We start from the raw sequence: 15,839 nt of genomic DNA on the forward strand, positions 1-15,839 counted from the left end.
AAAAAAAAAAGATGTGTGCATCTGTAAACTGGAAAACTGGAATTCTTTGGGCTGGCTGGTCTATGAAGATGAGGTGTTTGCACAGCCAGATCCATGGGCTGTGGGGTGGCCTGCCCATTACTCCCTCCCAAGGAAGTACTGCCCCAGAATGAGCCCTTCCATCCTAAGGGCTTGGATCTCTTTATCCGAGTGCTCGTTTCAAAGCTGCCTCTCATATTAAAATATAGCTAGACTTTGTTAATTGTAGAGCCCATTCTTTAGGTAATAAAAATGTGGGAGATGGAGGTTTGTGTGAGGAACTGTTTGACTCCATTTAGCTAGATGTCCTTGGGGAGAAGCAAAGGCCTCAGGAGTCTCTGCTGGCACTGCACCCCCCCTACCCCCACAGAAATGCCATGGAAGGGAGGTAGGAAGGAGCTAGCTGGCCAGAAAAGAGATTGACTGGACACAGCCTTTTCCTACCTTTGAGCTGAAATCACAGACATTTCATGTGAGGATGCAAACAGTGGGGGTGAGGTGCTTTTTTAGGACACCAGGACGTGTGCTTATTTCAGAGACTGATGAGCGGTTGTTCCGAGTGTGAGGGGCGGGGGCCCTGGGAAGGTGGGAGATGGTGGTCCCTGCCTGGGCAGCCCTGCATGAAGCGCTTGCGTTCAAGTCCTGGAAGAACCTACGGTAGTTTAATAAAACCTAATACTTCCGATGAGGCCAGCATCTTGGGTTCAGTTGCTGTTTTCTGATTGATATCTGGGCTTTTCTCCGGATGTCTGCGAGAAAAAGAGGGCAGGTGTGGATCTGTGATACCTCTGAGAGGGGAAGCAGCTTTTGTGGGATCCCTGCAAATTCAGATATTCGACCTGAAAGGAAGCACTTCCCTTTAAAGTTAACAACCTACTCATACATTGTAATTGGATCTTTCATCTGCAAGTGAAGCCAATGTGTGTATGTGTTGCAGAACAGTTAAAAGTTGAAGTAACCAATAGCCGTTCAACAAAACAAGGTCATTGATTGCCAGAAGACAACTGCATTACTTACCATTCTATTCCCAAAGGAAACAAATACAGAAGAACTTTAAACTGAAACAAACAATCCCCAACAAATCAAAACCCTTTGAACTGAGGTCTAGTTTTCCTTAGAATATTTAACATGCCTTCTCTTTGCTTATAGGCTATGAGGCCATCTCTGTGTTATACTGTAGGGATCCAGCCATTAAGACCGGAAAAGGATTATTGCCTTCTTTGGTTTCTGTGGCCCTCATGAATCCTGTAGGGGAATGGCTGAGAACTAAAGCACCACCAGATGGATCTAGAGTAGATGCTTCTACTGTCTCTATATACTCATGCCAATAATGGAGGAAACTTTCATAGCTAGTCCCCCAGAGAAGCTGACTGATCCTTCCGCACTGTGTTGGTGGGGATTGGGCTGGGGATGGGGAGCGAGTGAGCCGGACTCGGGATAGGGCTGACCCCAAGCTGCTGTTGCAGATGGCACAGCGATGTCTACATCAGAATTGTGAGATGGCTGAGGAGAGCAACTGGTATTGGTCTTCTGGGCCTAGAGATAAGCCACTGCCACAAATGGGTCACAGAGACTCTAGCCTTGCCTACACAGTGGTAGGATAAGGGAAAGATTCCCCTCCAAAGGCTTATGATCTATACAAATTGAGGGCCGTATCCATGCAAGCAACTGTAGACCCTCTTAATTCTTGTGGTCATGGGAAGGGCTTCATGGCCATCCCGTGTAGAGCTCTGCATTGTCACTAATGCAGGGGATGACCACAGTCTCAGGGCCACTTGGCATTCTGTAGCCCAGCACAGCCTCAGACCTCTACCGTGAAACTGATAGCACAAAGTAGTTTTTGTTGATATTCATAGCACTCTACTAGGGTCAATACCAAAGTCAGCTACTGATTGACATTTTGGGTGACATCCTGAAGCCACTTCCATACCAGTGATTCTCAGGGCTTCTCAAACTGGGGTCCCCAGAACTTGGGAGAACGTGACACAACCAAGATTCCATGAAGGCATAAGGTCAGGGAGAATTTTCTTGATGGCCAGGCATTCAAATGTTATTTTTATTTTTTTTTTTTGAGACAGAATCTTGCTCTGTCGCCCAGGCTGGAGTGCAGTGGCGCGATCTGGGCTCACTGCAAGCTCCGCCTCCCGGGTTCACTCCATTCTCCTACCTCAGCCTCCCAAGCAGCTGGGACTACAGGCGCTCACCACCACGCCCGGCTAATTTTTTGTATTTTTTTTAGTAGAGACGGGATTTCACCATGTTAGCCAGGATGGTCTCCATCTCCCGACCTCGTGATCCGCCTGCCTCAGCCTCCCATAGTGCTGGGATTACAGGCGTGAGCCACTGCACCAGGCCAGGAATGGCTATTCTTTTAAGCTGGTAGAAACAATGGCTGCAGTTCTGATTCCAGAAGATCTCCTTTTGCAGGCTTACAGCTATCTCAACTGAATTGTCTTTACCTAAAAATAGGACTTTAATTATTTAATTCACTTATTACAGGTGAAGGTCTAGGTGCTAGAGGTACAAGCTAGACAAGGGATCACCTCAATGCAACTTATATTCTAATAAGAAAGGAAGATAACAAACAAATATGCACACAATGATGCATATAATCTATTAATTTGCTGGGGCTGCCATAACAAAATGCCACAGACTGGGTGGCTTAAACAACACAAATTTATTTCTCTTGATGATTGGGTCTAGAAGTCCAAGATCCTGATGTTGGCAGGTTTGATTTCTCCTGAGGCCTCTATCCTTGGCTTGTAGATGGTCACCTTTTTGCTGTGTCCTCGAATGGCCTTTTCTTTGTAAACATACATCCTTGGTATCTGTGTGTCCACATTTCCTTTTTATAAGGTCACCAATCAAACTGGATTAAGGCCCCAGCCTAATGGCCTCATTTTAACTCACCTCTTTGAAGACCCTATTTCTGAATATGGTCACATCTGAGATATTGGGGTTAGGACTTCCATCATATGAATTTGGCAGAGGGGGCACAATGAAACCTGTAACACAATCATAAATTATTTTAAAAATCAACAGTACTGTAATAGAGAATAAGCAGATGGGAGTGAGGATTTGGGAGCCTAGGAGACCCTGATAAGACGGCGGCACCAAGTTGAGATCGTAAGGGACTGTGAGGGTGAAGCCATGTAGGGAGGAGGAGGACCATACCAGAGAGTCCTGGACATTGGGCAAGACTTAAGCAATTCCCAGACTAGTCAGTCGTCCAAATATGAAACCTCTCGGGACTCAGGAAATGACAGGACCAAGCGAGAATGTGGCGCGAGGGCAGCAGTTTTGGCTCCTCTTGTGTTGCTCATCTCACTTCTCCCAGCCGGAAAGCTTTCTTTGTACTTAATGCAGAATCCCTCTTGCTGGGATGGAAACCTGTATCCTCTTGTTCTGTCCCCAGGGAAGAGATGTCACAAGTCTGTTCATTTATTGGAATACTATTATGTAGCTTTTCTGCAGCTTCTTTTCTGCAAGTTGTTTTGGTTTTTTTCTGTAACTGGATCTGAGTAACCTGGCAGTGCAGAGCCAGGAGCTGGGGGTCAGGACAGGGACACAGACACGTGTCCACTCTGCTACCCACCAGCCTAGGGCCTCAGCCCAGCTAGTTAGTCAGCTTTTGTCAAACTCTTCATCTGGGAAACCGTGTTAGGTTCTGGTTAAGTTTAGTTCTGAATATGATCATATCTATTTAATCATTTTTAAGGTTTTTCTAAAAATAGAGCCCTTGGTGCTTTTCTCGAGTTTTGGAGCCTACACTAGGGCTAGGACTGAAATAAAAGTCTAATTTCTGCCTCATTTTTCTTTACATTATATAATTCATGATGCTTGCTCATTTTTTTTGACAAACGGTAGGTTGGACTCAAGTTCAGCATAGAGTCCACAATTATTCCTTGGCTATTTCCAGTTGATGCTGCATGACACTCACCTGTGGACCAGCCATTCCCTTCCTTATCTTGGTCACCCACTGACTTCCGGGTTGCTCCCTAAATCCAACACCTTCAGGCACTTGGCGCATAGTGGGTCTCTATGCCAGGCATCCATGACAATGACCCATTTGATATTCTCACCTCCTGGATCTAACTGCCAGCTCCCCTCATGGAGTTAAAGTTACTGATAGAGTTGATCCCTTCCAAAATCTAGACTCCTGGAATCCCCATCTGATCACCATCATCTCACTTCCTCAACGCCCTCGCGTCAGAAGCTTCATTTCAGACTATAGTAGACTTTGGACCTGTAGACCCTTCCCAGCTGTGGGGTCCAGAAGCTGCCACTGTCCCGTTTCTTCTTTACTTTTTCCAGGTCTCATCATTCCAACCACACTCCACATGCAGGTCTGCCCCCGTCGTTTCAGCGGCCTCACTGCTGGAGTGCTGCCTGTGCCCGTCGCTCCACCAGGACCCCCAGCTTTCTCTGTCTGCCATGCTGATGACTGGGCTTTGTGAAACAGATGAAAAGCTGATCTGATCTGAGTTACAACAGCTTGTCAGAGCTGGTTTTCTCACTTCATCGAGGCCCTCAGTGCTGCTTGGCCACTTCCTGATTGTCCTCACACAGTTTCCTTTCTTTCTGCCACAGTGGCTAGTCCAAAATGTCACCACTTTGCTCCAGCCCATTTCCTGGCCTGGGTTCCTTTCACTTCTAGTAGGTGATTTGCTTCTGCCTTCCCTGGGTGGGATGAAGGTTTCAGCTGACCTTCTTTTCCCTCCTGAACCCTCACTGCTCCCTTCCCTCCTGCTGGCTCCAAGGAAGGGCTGTTGTCACCTTCTCTTTAAGGCTGACTTCATCTACATCAGTTTCTTGGAAAGCATGGTAGACCTGAGGTCAGATCTGGGGCGGGATTCATCTTTGGATCCCTCCCAGTGCCTGGCTCAGAAAGCTAATACCTACTGTTGAACTAATTATTTGACACCAAAACAATGAAACTATGAAAACACGAAAAACCAAAGTTCGGCATTGTAAATATTTTGGCTTTGCAAATATTTCTTATCTAGCACTCTTTTCATGGACATATCTACAGAATGATGGGACATGTATACCCCAAACTTGTATTTTGGCCTTTTCTGTCACTATTTCATCAACATGAGCACCAATTTTCAGACATATTATCTTGACAGTTTATTTAAATATGACTGATGTGGAAGTTGAAAACTCTAAACCTAATGTCTTGAGATGGCTCTCTCCCCAATCTGCTAATTCAAGAGTATAATTAATCCACCAAACCGTAATCTCGACACTATTCACCCCTGAACACCTGGCTCCGGCTCCAGGTTCAGGCCCTGACTAGCACTCAGCCATCAGCAACCCCTGTCTTCCAAGCATCTCAGGTTTCTCAGCCATGAAATGATAGGATTCATCAAGTAGCTTCTAGGTTCCTTTCTAAGAACTTTCTTAGGCTCCATAGTTCTTTCTAAGGTTCCAAGTTTCCTTTTAGTTTTGAAATGTCATGAATCTATGAGGCTGAGTGGACTGATTCCACTTTTAATGAATGATGCTAAGCTTTGTGAGTAGTAGGAAACCATTTGTCATACTGAACAAATGGCTGCTTTCTTATTTCTTTATCCTACTTTGAATATTTTAGGTCAGTGCATTCAAAAGTCATATTAGTGAAGGAAGAAATGCTAAATTGTAATTTCTGCATTTTGAGAATGTACCTGAACACACCAAAGGTACACAGAAGAAACACTTGTCGCCAGTGAAACGCTGGAAAGCACCTCTCCAAGGGTCCCCTTGTTGAGTGTCCTCCCCTCTGTTCGCAATGGCGGAATTCTGCTGAATGAACCAGTGGAGCTGGCCATGTCAACTTATTTAAACTGACATGTGTCATTGACACTTGGTGCAAAAGGTGCCAGCACAGTAAACCAATAGGCAAAGCAAGAGCTCCACTAGATATTTCTGCAGCCAGGCAGTGGAGCTGCTGTGCACCAGACTCGTGCTTAACATGTACTCCAATTCAAAATCATGGAATTAATTATGAATCAAAGACTGCCTTCTTTCCCAGTACAATTTCAATCAAAGCCTTTGGCCAATGGGGAATTAATAATGCCTGTGGCATTATTTTCGCAGTAGCTTTCTCATGCCAATATTAGTTTTATTTAGTGTGCACTTCACAGGGCAAAAGTTTCTGGTTCATGGCCTGGAAGGTGAGCTCCTCAAGGGCAGGGTACTTTGATTTACTCATCTTCCTATCTCCAGAGCCTGGGGCAGTTGCCCAGTGGATGCTCAGGAGATGTCTGTTCAGTGGAAATGCATTTGGAAGTGGCTTCTGCCCCATACTTGTGTTTGGTAGAGGAGTGGGCATTGACAAGAGTGTTGACAAGAGCTGGGGCTTGGATGTTGCAGAGGTGCCTGTGAGAAGATTGGGGTCATCTGTGTGTAGTTCAACGTTGATTCAGGGGGTTTTGGGCAAGCCAGTTTGTTGAACTCAGATTGGTGCTACCATTAATCAGAGATTCTATTTCTTGCCTTTTGCTACTTGAGGGCCTGGGGGGAAAAAAAAAAAGATGTGTGCATCTGTAAACTGGAAAACTGGAATTCTTTGGGCTGGCTGGTCTATGAAGATGAGGTGTTTGCACAGCCAGATCCATGGGCTGTGGGGTGGCCTGCCCATTACTCCCTCCCAAGGAAGTACTGCCCCAGAATGAGCCCTTCCATCCTAAGGGCTTGGATCTCTTTATCCGAGTGCTCGTTTCAAAGCTGCCTCTCATATTAAAATATAGCTAGACTTTGTTAATTGTAGAGCCCATTCTTTAGGTAATAAAAATGTGGGAGATGGAGGTTTGTGTGAGGAACTGTTTGACTCCATTTAGCTAGATGTCCTTGGGGAGAAGCAAAGGCCTCAGGAGTCTCTGCTGGCACTGCACCCCCCCTACCCCCACAGAAATGCCATGGAAGGGAGGTAGGAAGGAGCTAGCTGGCCAGAAAAGAGATTGACTGGACACAGCCTTTTCCTACCTTTGAGCTGAAATCACAGACATTTCATGTGAGGATGCAAACAGTGGGGGTGAGGTGCTTTTTTAGGACACCAGGACGTGTGCTTATTTCAGAGACTGATGAGCGGTTGTTCCGAGTGTGAGGGGCGGGGGCCCTGGGAAGGTGGGAGATGGTGGTCCCTGCCTGGGCAGCCCTGCATGAAGCGCTTGCGTTCAAGTCCTGGAAGAACCTACGGTAGTTTAATAAAACCTAATACTTCCGATGAGGCCAGCATCTTGGGTTCAGTTGCTGTTTTCTGATTGATATCTGGGCTTTTCTCCGGATGTCTGCGAGAAAAAGAGGGCAGGTGTGGATCTGTGATACCTCTGAGAGGGGAAGCAGCTTTTGTGGGATCCCTGCAAATTCAGATATTCGACCTGAAAGGAAGCACTTCCCTTTAAAGTTAACAACCTACTCATACATTGTAATTGGATCTTTCATCTGCAAGTGAAGCCAATGTGTGTATGTGTTGCAGAACAGTTAAAAGTTGAAGTAACCAATAGCCGTTCAACAAAACAAGGTCATTGATTGCCAGAAGACAACTGCATTACTTACCATTCTATTCCCAAAGGAAACAAATACAGAAGAACTTTAAACTGAAACAAACAATCCCCAACAAATCAAAACCCTTTGAACTGAGGTCTAGTTTTCCTTAGAATATTTAACATGCCTTCTCTTTGCTTATAGGCTATGAGGCCATCTCTGTGTTATACTGTAGGGATCCAGCCATTAAGACCGGAAAAGGATTATTGCCTTCTTTGGTTTCTGTGGCCCTCATGAATCCTGTAGGGGAATGGCTGAGAACTAAAGCACCACCAGATGGATCTAGAGTAGATGCTTCTACTGTCTCTATATACTCATGCCAATAATGGAGGAAACTTTCATAGCTAGTCCCCCAGAGAAGCTGACTGATCCTTCCGCACTGTGTTGGTGGGGATTGGGCTGGGGATGGGGAGCGAGTGAGCCGGACTCGGGATAGGGCTGACCCCAAGCTGCTGTTGCAGATGGCACAGCGATGTCTACATCAGAATTGTGAGATGGCTGAGGAGAGCAACTGGTATTGGTCTTCTGGGCCTAGAGATAAGCCACTGCCACAAATGGGTCACAGAGACTCTAGCCTTGCCTACACAGTGGTAGGATAAGGGAAAGATTCCCCTCCAAAGGCTTATGATCTATACAAATTGAGGGCCGTATCCATGCAAGCAACTGTAGACCCTCTTAATTCTTGTGGTCATGGGAAGGGCTTCATGGCCATCCCGTGTAGAGCTCTGCATTGTCACTAATGCAGGGGATGACCACAGTCTCAGGGCCACTTGGCATTCTGTAGCCCAGCACAGCCTCAGACCTCTACCGTGAAACTGATAGCACAAAGTAGTTTTTGTTGATATTCATAGCACTCTACTAGGGTCAATACCAAAGTCAGCTACTGATTGACATTTTGGGTGACATCCTGAAGCCACTTCCATACCAGTGATTCTCAGGGCTTCTCAAACTGGGGTCCCCAGAACTTGGGAGAACGTGACACAACCAAGATTCCATGAAGGCATAAGGTCAGGGAGAATTTTCTTGATGGCCAGGCATTCAAATGTTATTTTTAATTTTTTTTTTTGAGACAGAGTCTCGCGCTTCTCACCCGGGCTGGAGTGCAGTGGTGCGATCTTGGCTCACCACAAACTCTGCCTCCTGGCATCAAGCGATTCTCCTGCTTCAGCCTCCTGAGTAGCTGGGATTACAGGTGCACGCCACCAAGCCCAGCTAATTTTGTACTTTCAGTAGAGACAGGGTTTCTCCATGTTGGTCAGGCTGGTCCTGAACTCCTGACCTCAGGTGATCCGCCTGCCTCGGCCTCCCAAAGTGCTGGGATTACAGCTGTGAGCCTCCATGCCCAGCCTACTTTTAGTTTTTAAACAAACACCAAAATATTATGGAGTGATCTACAAAATGTAAATGCAATTTTGAGATAAAAATGAAGATTAGGAATGAATTTCCATGCTCCAGGCTTCTGGGGAGGGGTTCATTCTCTCTGCTGTTAGATAAACTTTGGTGAGAAGTTGGAAGAAAGCTTAGTTAAGTGATAGAGTGATTCAGCCCTTCTTCTGTGAAACAGACAACACAAACTCTTTGAAATGGAGTGGCCCCAGGATGGCTTAAAGAGTTTACTTTGTACCTGAGACTGTCCTGATGGATTTAGGGTACCACACTTGGGGACACAGATGCCGGCAGCCTTGCACCAGCAAGTGACAGCAACGTCCCTTTCTTGACTTCATATCAAGTGGCATTTCCTAAGGCTTCCTGATTTGATGACACCCAGTATGTCAGGCAGGATCCTGGAACACAGGGAGCCAGAGTCTCTGAAATATTGGATGCTTGCTGTGGGCAGCAGAAATCTCGAACTCAAGGTGGTGATGTTGTCTGGTTTGTTTTGAAAGTTAGCGCAAATGCTTTTTTTTATAAAGGCTCTTTGGGCTTCCACGATCCATGACATTAGTAATTGATATTGATTAGCTCAGGGGAGATCAAGGTCCTTTCTCTCTTTTTCTTTTCTCTTTTTCATCTTTTTTTCCCCCTGCTTTTAAGATCTCTTCTCTTCTTCCAACCCCTGAAAATGCAGTAAGAGTTTACTTACTGCAGGGGTTGGCTGAGGGGCGCTCCTCTGGCATCTCTGGAGGAAGCAGGGTGCTGTTGTCCTTAGCGTGCTGGCCAGATGCTTGACTCTTCATCAGGAATCTTTCCCAGAGCACTAGACACTTGCACTAGACACTTACACATTTAAGAGGAATAGTGCAACGAGCAGATCTTGATGGGACAGATGGTGCTGACGTCCCCTGAAGAGCAGTCTGGTCCTTGGGAACTGTGCCAGCTTCTCTGTAGGTAGGGCACATGCACGTCTTGCCAGGGCATCCTGGTGCTGCCCACCACATCCTTCATCAGTGGGGTTTGGGAGGCACCAAGAGGACCTTCCCCTGGAGAAGGTGTGATGCTCACTGGTGACACCAACTCTGCAACCAACATGAGCTTCTCAACAAGAGCTGCCATGGAGAGAGCTAGGGCTACCGATCTGACAGATGGGGTGCCAATTCTGGCTTCAGCTTCCTGCTGTCTGGTTTTGAGATGTTCCCTTAACCTTTCTGAGCCTCACTTCTTTGGTCGGCAAATGGGCTGTGATTGGGTGATTTCAAGGATGGCTGCCAATTGTCCTTTCTCCTTATTGTTAACTAGCTGGCCCTAACCAAATATCACAGAAAACCAGTACATAGTTACATATATTGAGGCTGCTTATGGGAGAGAAAATATGGCATTAAAGAGGGACTTTACAGTAAGTGTTGCAAATATTGGGTATGTAGAAGAGTACTGTAAATTAATTCAAAGGTGTTTCAGGAGGATTATGTGTCAGAACTTGCACAGGAAGAATGAGCCTGTGATGGATGCAGGCTGGGAAGGTGTTTGCTGGAGCTGACCAAGTTTGGAGATGTCAGGCAGCACTGGGCCTGAGCATGAGCTAGGGTCAGGGAGTTCATATGCAGAGTGTGGTCCACAAAGCTGATGTCCTGCCCCCATCCGGCTATCAGCAGCTGACCTTCACTGCTCCCAGACACACATTCCCTCCCCTTTCCCTGCCCCTTCTTTCTTCTTCCTCTCAGGCTTCTCATCTCTTCCTTATCAAGCTTCTTCATCAGGAGTGTGCAGAAGGCCTGGTCCTGATGGAGGTGGGAGGCCAGGGTGTGTTTTCACCTGACCAGGTGCTTCTGGTGCACACTGAACTTTGAGCACCATGGTTGTGGTCTAAATGGCTGGACACCCCCTGACCCCCACCCCCACATGCAGATTGATGTCCACAGTTATCCTGGAGGCTGGTGCTGGGGATGGTGGGGCAGCTGTCTGGGGTGAGGTGGGTATTTGGAGGCCCGTGAGCATGCAGATCTGCTCTTTCAGGTCACGGGGATAAACACCAGGACCATCTTGGTGAAGCTGGTGGTCAGCGCAGTGGAGTGTCAGATTGGTCAGTGGGACAAACCAGATAAATTGCGGCTTTGCAAGTCTGTAGACGGAATGAAACCTCACATTCTGCTGGGAAGTGAGCATGTCCTGCCAGACAAGACCTGGGCCAAGAGAAAGCGGCCACCAGACAGCTGTGGTCATGCATTCTTTTACACCAACGAAGACAGGGATTTTTAGTCACTGATAATTGCTAGATGTTGATGAAGATGATGAATAACACTCTTCATCTGGCTATGGGCAACCTCAGATTTGAAAAGATTTTCAATGTAAAGGGTCCTTGGCAATAAGCCCTCTCTTTTGTTCACATTTGCTTCTTTGAAACACTTTTTTTAGTGCCCCTGTATGCAAGGCATGGTAGTAAGCTCTGTGATACATTCACAGCTCCCATTCTGAAGGGGGCTGCCCACTCAGGTAGTGAATCTAGTAAGCGAGGGATTTCATTTTTGTCAGGGCCACAAACACAACTAGTGTACTTAATACAGCATATGTCAGGTATGGCACCGAACGTTTTACATGGTTATATTACAAAGCCCAAATGCTGGGCACTATCTTACAGAAGAAACTGAAGTTTGGAGAGAAGTCTAAGCCACATAGCCTGTAATAGATTCGATGCAGACTTTGACTTTAGAGCCTGTGACTTCAAGCCCAATTCAGAAGCTACCAAGTTTAACTAGCATAGAATGGGTAAAACATCATATTGAGTTTTAGATTTTTTTTTCTTTGTAAAAAAAAAAAGATTTTGATTCTGTACAAGTTCAGAACTTGTACTTGCAAATTTGCCAATTTGCAAAGCCGGTGGCACAAATCAGGAGAAATATTTGAATCCTGTCTGGTTTCTGAGGCCTGCTGCAATCTGGATGGTAATTTTTTCACCCAGGGGACCTGCCAAGTGGGTGACATGTAATCAGTTGCCGTAGGTCTTCTGTTATCAGCCAGTTCTGGGTGCAATTCACCTGATTACGTTGCACCGAGAGCAGTTGAGGGAATGTGTCCAGCCAAGTCTGAAGTACACTTAACGCTGTTAGATGTGAGTTCCATTACCCTTGGCAGTTGTGACTTCCTGTTTTCAAGATAAAAGACTTACAAAGATTTATTAGAGAATTTCAGAAGGCTTTGGTGAGGCTATCACATACAGCCCAGAGAAAACACTTAAATAGTTTAATTGCAAATGAATTTGAACCATATGGCTAGTTTTCTTAATATGCACATCAGTTTAAAAGAGGATTACCAGATGATCTATAAAAGATGTTTGATGGTATATATAACCCAGAGTATTAAAGAAAGGAAATTTTCAAAATACTTGAAAAAAATGGGGTTGGTTTTTCTAAACCCAAAGATTTGAAAGAGAAACAATTGTGTTTAGAGGGAGGACATTCTCACTTCACTCCGGTTATTACGGAGACAGCGAGCTCCATGTTGTCTAGGAACAGTTCTTCCCGGGTGGTCTTTGGTGACAGTCCTTCTCTTGTCCCTTTGCTAACTGCTGAGAATATTGTTTGTTATATGTAATGCCTACTGGGCAAGGCAGTTGTGTGTTAATACTCTGAAGGGGGCCTGTTGACTCAAAACCCTTGCTTCACATTAATTAGAAGAGGTTGAGAGGTTGGTGGGATGGCCCATGGGGTAAGGGGGAGCTTAAATGAAAGGGGCACCATGGAAAGGAGATGAAACTGGGAATCAAAATGGTTGAACTCAGGTCCCTGCCTGGCCCTAAACAGTATGTGACCGTCTGTCAGCTACTACTTCCCCTCTGTGAACCACAGATTTCTCATGGGGGTGATGACTCTATCCTACTTACCTTGGAGCTGTTGTAAGGACAACTAGATGAACTATGTGAGAGCTTGCTGCAGAGCAAAACACTTCATAATATAGGGGGATTGCAAGAGCCAGCCTCGGCCCTGTCCCCAAAGCTGTTCAGTGGGCCTGCTCTCCTAGGATGGACAGCAAAGCCAGAGCCTGGAAGGGGGAAGTGTGTGCAGTGAGCAGGAAGCTGTTGCCCCTGCTGTTGGGGTGTGTGGCTCATGTTTAGTGAACCTGGCATTGTGCAGGACAGAGCCACTGGCAGACACTGCAGGCAACGAGCTTGTGCCATCTGTGACCAGGCTCCTTGTCCTTGGAACTTCACTCCTGACTCCTCAGGGACCCCACCCCTCAGGAAACTTCAAAGACCTTTTAAACATTTTTTATTGCAGCTTATTACTGTTGAGTGTCAGGGATTGCCGAGTCAGAATCCGTTTGTCTTGGAGCAGAGACCTGCCATCCTCCCCAAGGCCCAGCAGGGACAGTGTAACCCCCAGGAGCGGTTTCCATCCCCAGACACACGGCTGGGAAGGTCTCAGGACTGGAGCCGAGCTCAGGGCAGAGGATGCTGTCTCTGCTCAATGATTCATGTTTCAGCTGACTCATATAAGACCCGTGTGTGTGTTCTCAGTAGATCTGCTCATTTTACTGGATTATACTTCTGGACTGAAAACAAAAATACTTTAAAACAATTATGACTTTGATTGTTAGGGAAAGTATTTGTTGAACATGACATGGTGTTCTCTTAGTAGCCTGTAGGAATGGGGTGCCCAGTGACTGGCTGGGTAACTCCAGCTAATCTACAAGTGGATATTCCTTTTGGTTAGATTCAGGACGTTGGAACCAGGTGTCTGCCATTTCAGCAGCTCCAAAGGCTCTTGATTTATGTGTTCTTGAAGAGTATGCTAAATCGTGATATTAGATTTTGTTTTTATGTCTTAGTGTTGAAATGTTAGCCTAGCTGGGAATTTTCCAGTCTAATAAAATTAGAATTGGCGATGGGGTTAATGTATATATGGAGGAAGAATGCTTGGGAAGTAACTGCCTTACACAATTAAAGAGATGCTCTTTAGCCTAACTGGATCCCCAAATGAGGGCTTACAATGTAATTAGTGGCATATTCCAAAAGAGGGCAAGGTGGTAGTCACATGATCCATAACCCTTGTTTCCAAACATACCAGCTCTTACTTGGTATACAAGCAAAATGTTAAACCCTAAGTATTGACCACCAGAATGCCCCGCTTTGGGAAAGTTCACAGTGAGAGCGTTTCTTGAGATTGATTGGCTTAGCAAGAGGATTTCTCAAAATTGATTAATGTAGCAAGAAAAAAGAAACAGCAGACACAGAGGATAGCAGCAATGGTGTAGCATGACCAGGCTTTGTCTGGAGGAGCAAGACTTAGACATGGAAGAAAAATTAGGACCAAAATAGAAATCAGTTAATGATTCATTGTAAAGTCAAGGAAAGCCCATCTTTTCTACATTACAGGGAAAAAACTTTCTGGAGGAGAGTTATAAATAGCACATAATGTCTCTCTGCTATATTTTTATACTGACCTTTAGCTCTTGCCAGAGAATATGTAATTTGGGCCTAACGGGGACAAAAGGAAATAGATAAAAAGGGACACTGTAAAACATTCAAGATTTCTGGCGGGCAGTCTCACAACATGGAATGTTTTATTTTAATTTCTTGAGACCTTTTGGTATGAAACGTGGGGCAGAATATGTGGATAGAATATGGATACTGTTGGGGGAAAAATGTCCTTAGTAGAATTAGTTACCAAGACATGTATGTTTGATGCTCCGCAGCTAATTGTTGAGGCTCAGTGTCTGGAAGCCTTATGTGCATGATGGCAAACTCTAAGTGGTCTACCGTCTAACCACTTTTGTGTCCTGCCCTCTTTAAGAAAAGGAAGTGCCCAACAAGCCCTTGCGTGTGCGTGTCCGGTCCTCAGATGACAGGCTGTCCGTTGCATGGAAGGCACCACGCCTGTCTGGAGCCAAGAGTCCACGCAAATCACGGGGTTTTCTCCTGGGCTACGGGGAGAGTGGCCGGAAGATGAATTATGTTCCACTGACAAGAGATGAGCGAACACACGAAATTAAAAAGCTAGGTGAGTTTCACATTCATTGGTATTCAATGTTTCCATGGTCTTTGGGACCATTTCAATATTGAGAAGCTCATTCATGACAGAGCATTGTATTTTAGTTGTAATGTCCACTTGCCAGGTGCTGCAATGATTTGAATCTCTACTGTTTCTTCCATCTCCATTCTGGACGCCATCATTTTAACCTTTTGTTAGTGGTAGCCCCAGGCTGCCTTCCTAGTGCCTGTCAGTTGCTTCCTGACCCGACAGCACAGACTCAAGTCAGGCCATTTTCCTGGACTTGAATCTAATCTTGTCATCTTGGCTGTTTTTGTCATTTTGTTATTTGAAGCTTTATCTTAAAATCCTAGGACACTGGGCCTTGGGTCCCATTAAGATGAGACATGGTAGCCGAGTGAAACTGCAAGTCAGGCTGTATTAGTCAGGGTGCTCTAGAGGGACAGAACTAATGGACTATATGTGTGTGTATGTGTGTGTATATGTATATATGTATGTATATATGTATATACATGTATATGTATATATATATGCTACACACACACACACATATATATATAAAGGGGAGTTTATTAAGTATTAGCTCACACAATCACAAGGTCCCACAATAGGTCATCTGCAGGCTGAGGAGCAAGCAGAGCCAGTCCAGGTTCCAAAACTGAAGAACTTGGAGTCTGATGTTCGAAGGCAGGAAGCATCCAGCGCAGGAGAAGGATGTAGGCTGGCAGGCTAGGCCAGTCTCTCTTTTCATATTTTTCTGCCTGTTTATATTCTAGCTGAGCTGGCAGTTGATCAGATTGTTCCCACCCAGATTGAGGGTGGGTCTGCTTTTCCCAGACCACTGACTCAAATGTTAATCTCCTTTGGCAACACCCTCACAGACACACCCAGGGTCAATACTTTGTATCTTTTTTTTTTTTTTTTTTGAGACGG

At 45.6% G+C, this 15,839-nt stretch overlaps 1 protein-coding gene across 1 annotated transcript in view; it reads left to right on the plus strand.

Annotated features, from left to right (window-relative positions):
* FNDC1 (fibronectin type III domain containing 1) overlaps positions 1–15,839 on the plus strand; it is an 81,746-nt gene that overhangs the window by 6,508 nt on the left and 59,399 nt on the right. Inside the window, exon 4 of the mRNA XM_011952779.1 lies at positions 14,709–14,915. Within this exon, the coding sequence (XP_011808169.1) occupies positions 14,709–14,915 (207 nt within the window). The remainder of the gene's footprint in view (positions 1–14,708; positions 14,916–15,839) is intronic.

Source organism: Colobus angolensis, unplaced genomic scaffold (assembly GCF_000951035.1).
Source record: "Colobus angolensis palliatus isolate OR3802 unplaced genomic scaffold, Cang.pa_1.0 Scaffold35, whole genome shotgun sequence".
Taxonomy (NCBI): Eukaryota; Metazoa; Chordata; class Mammalia; order Primates; family Cercopithecidae; genus Colobus; species Colobus angolensis.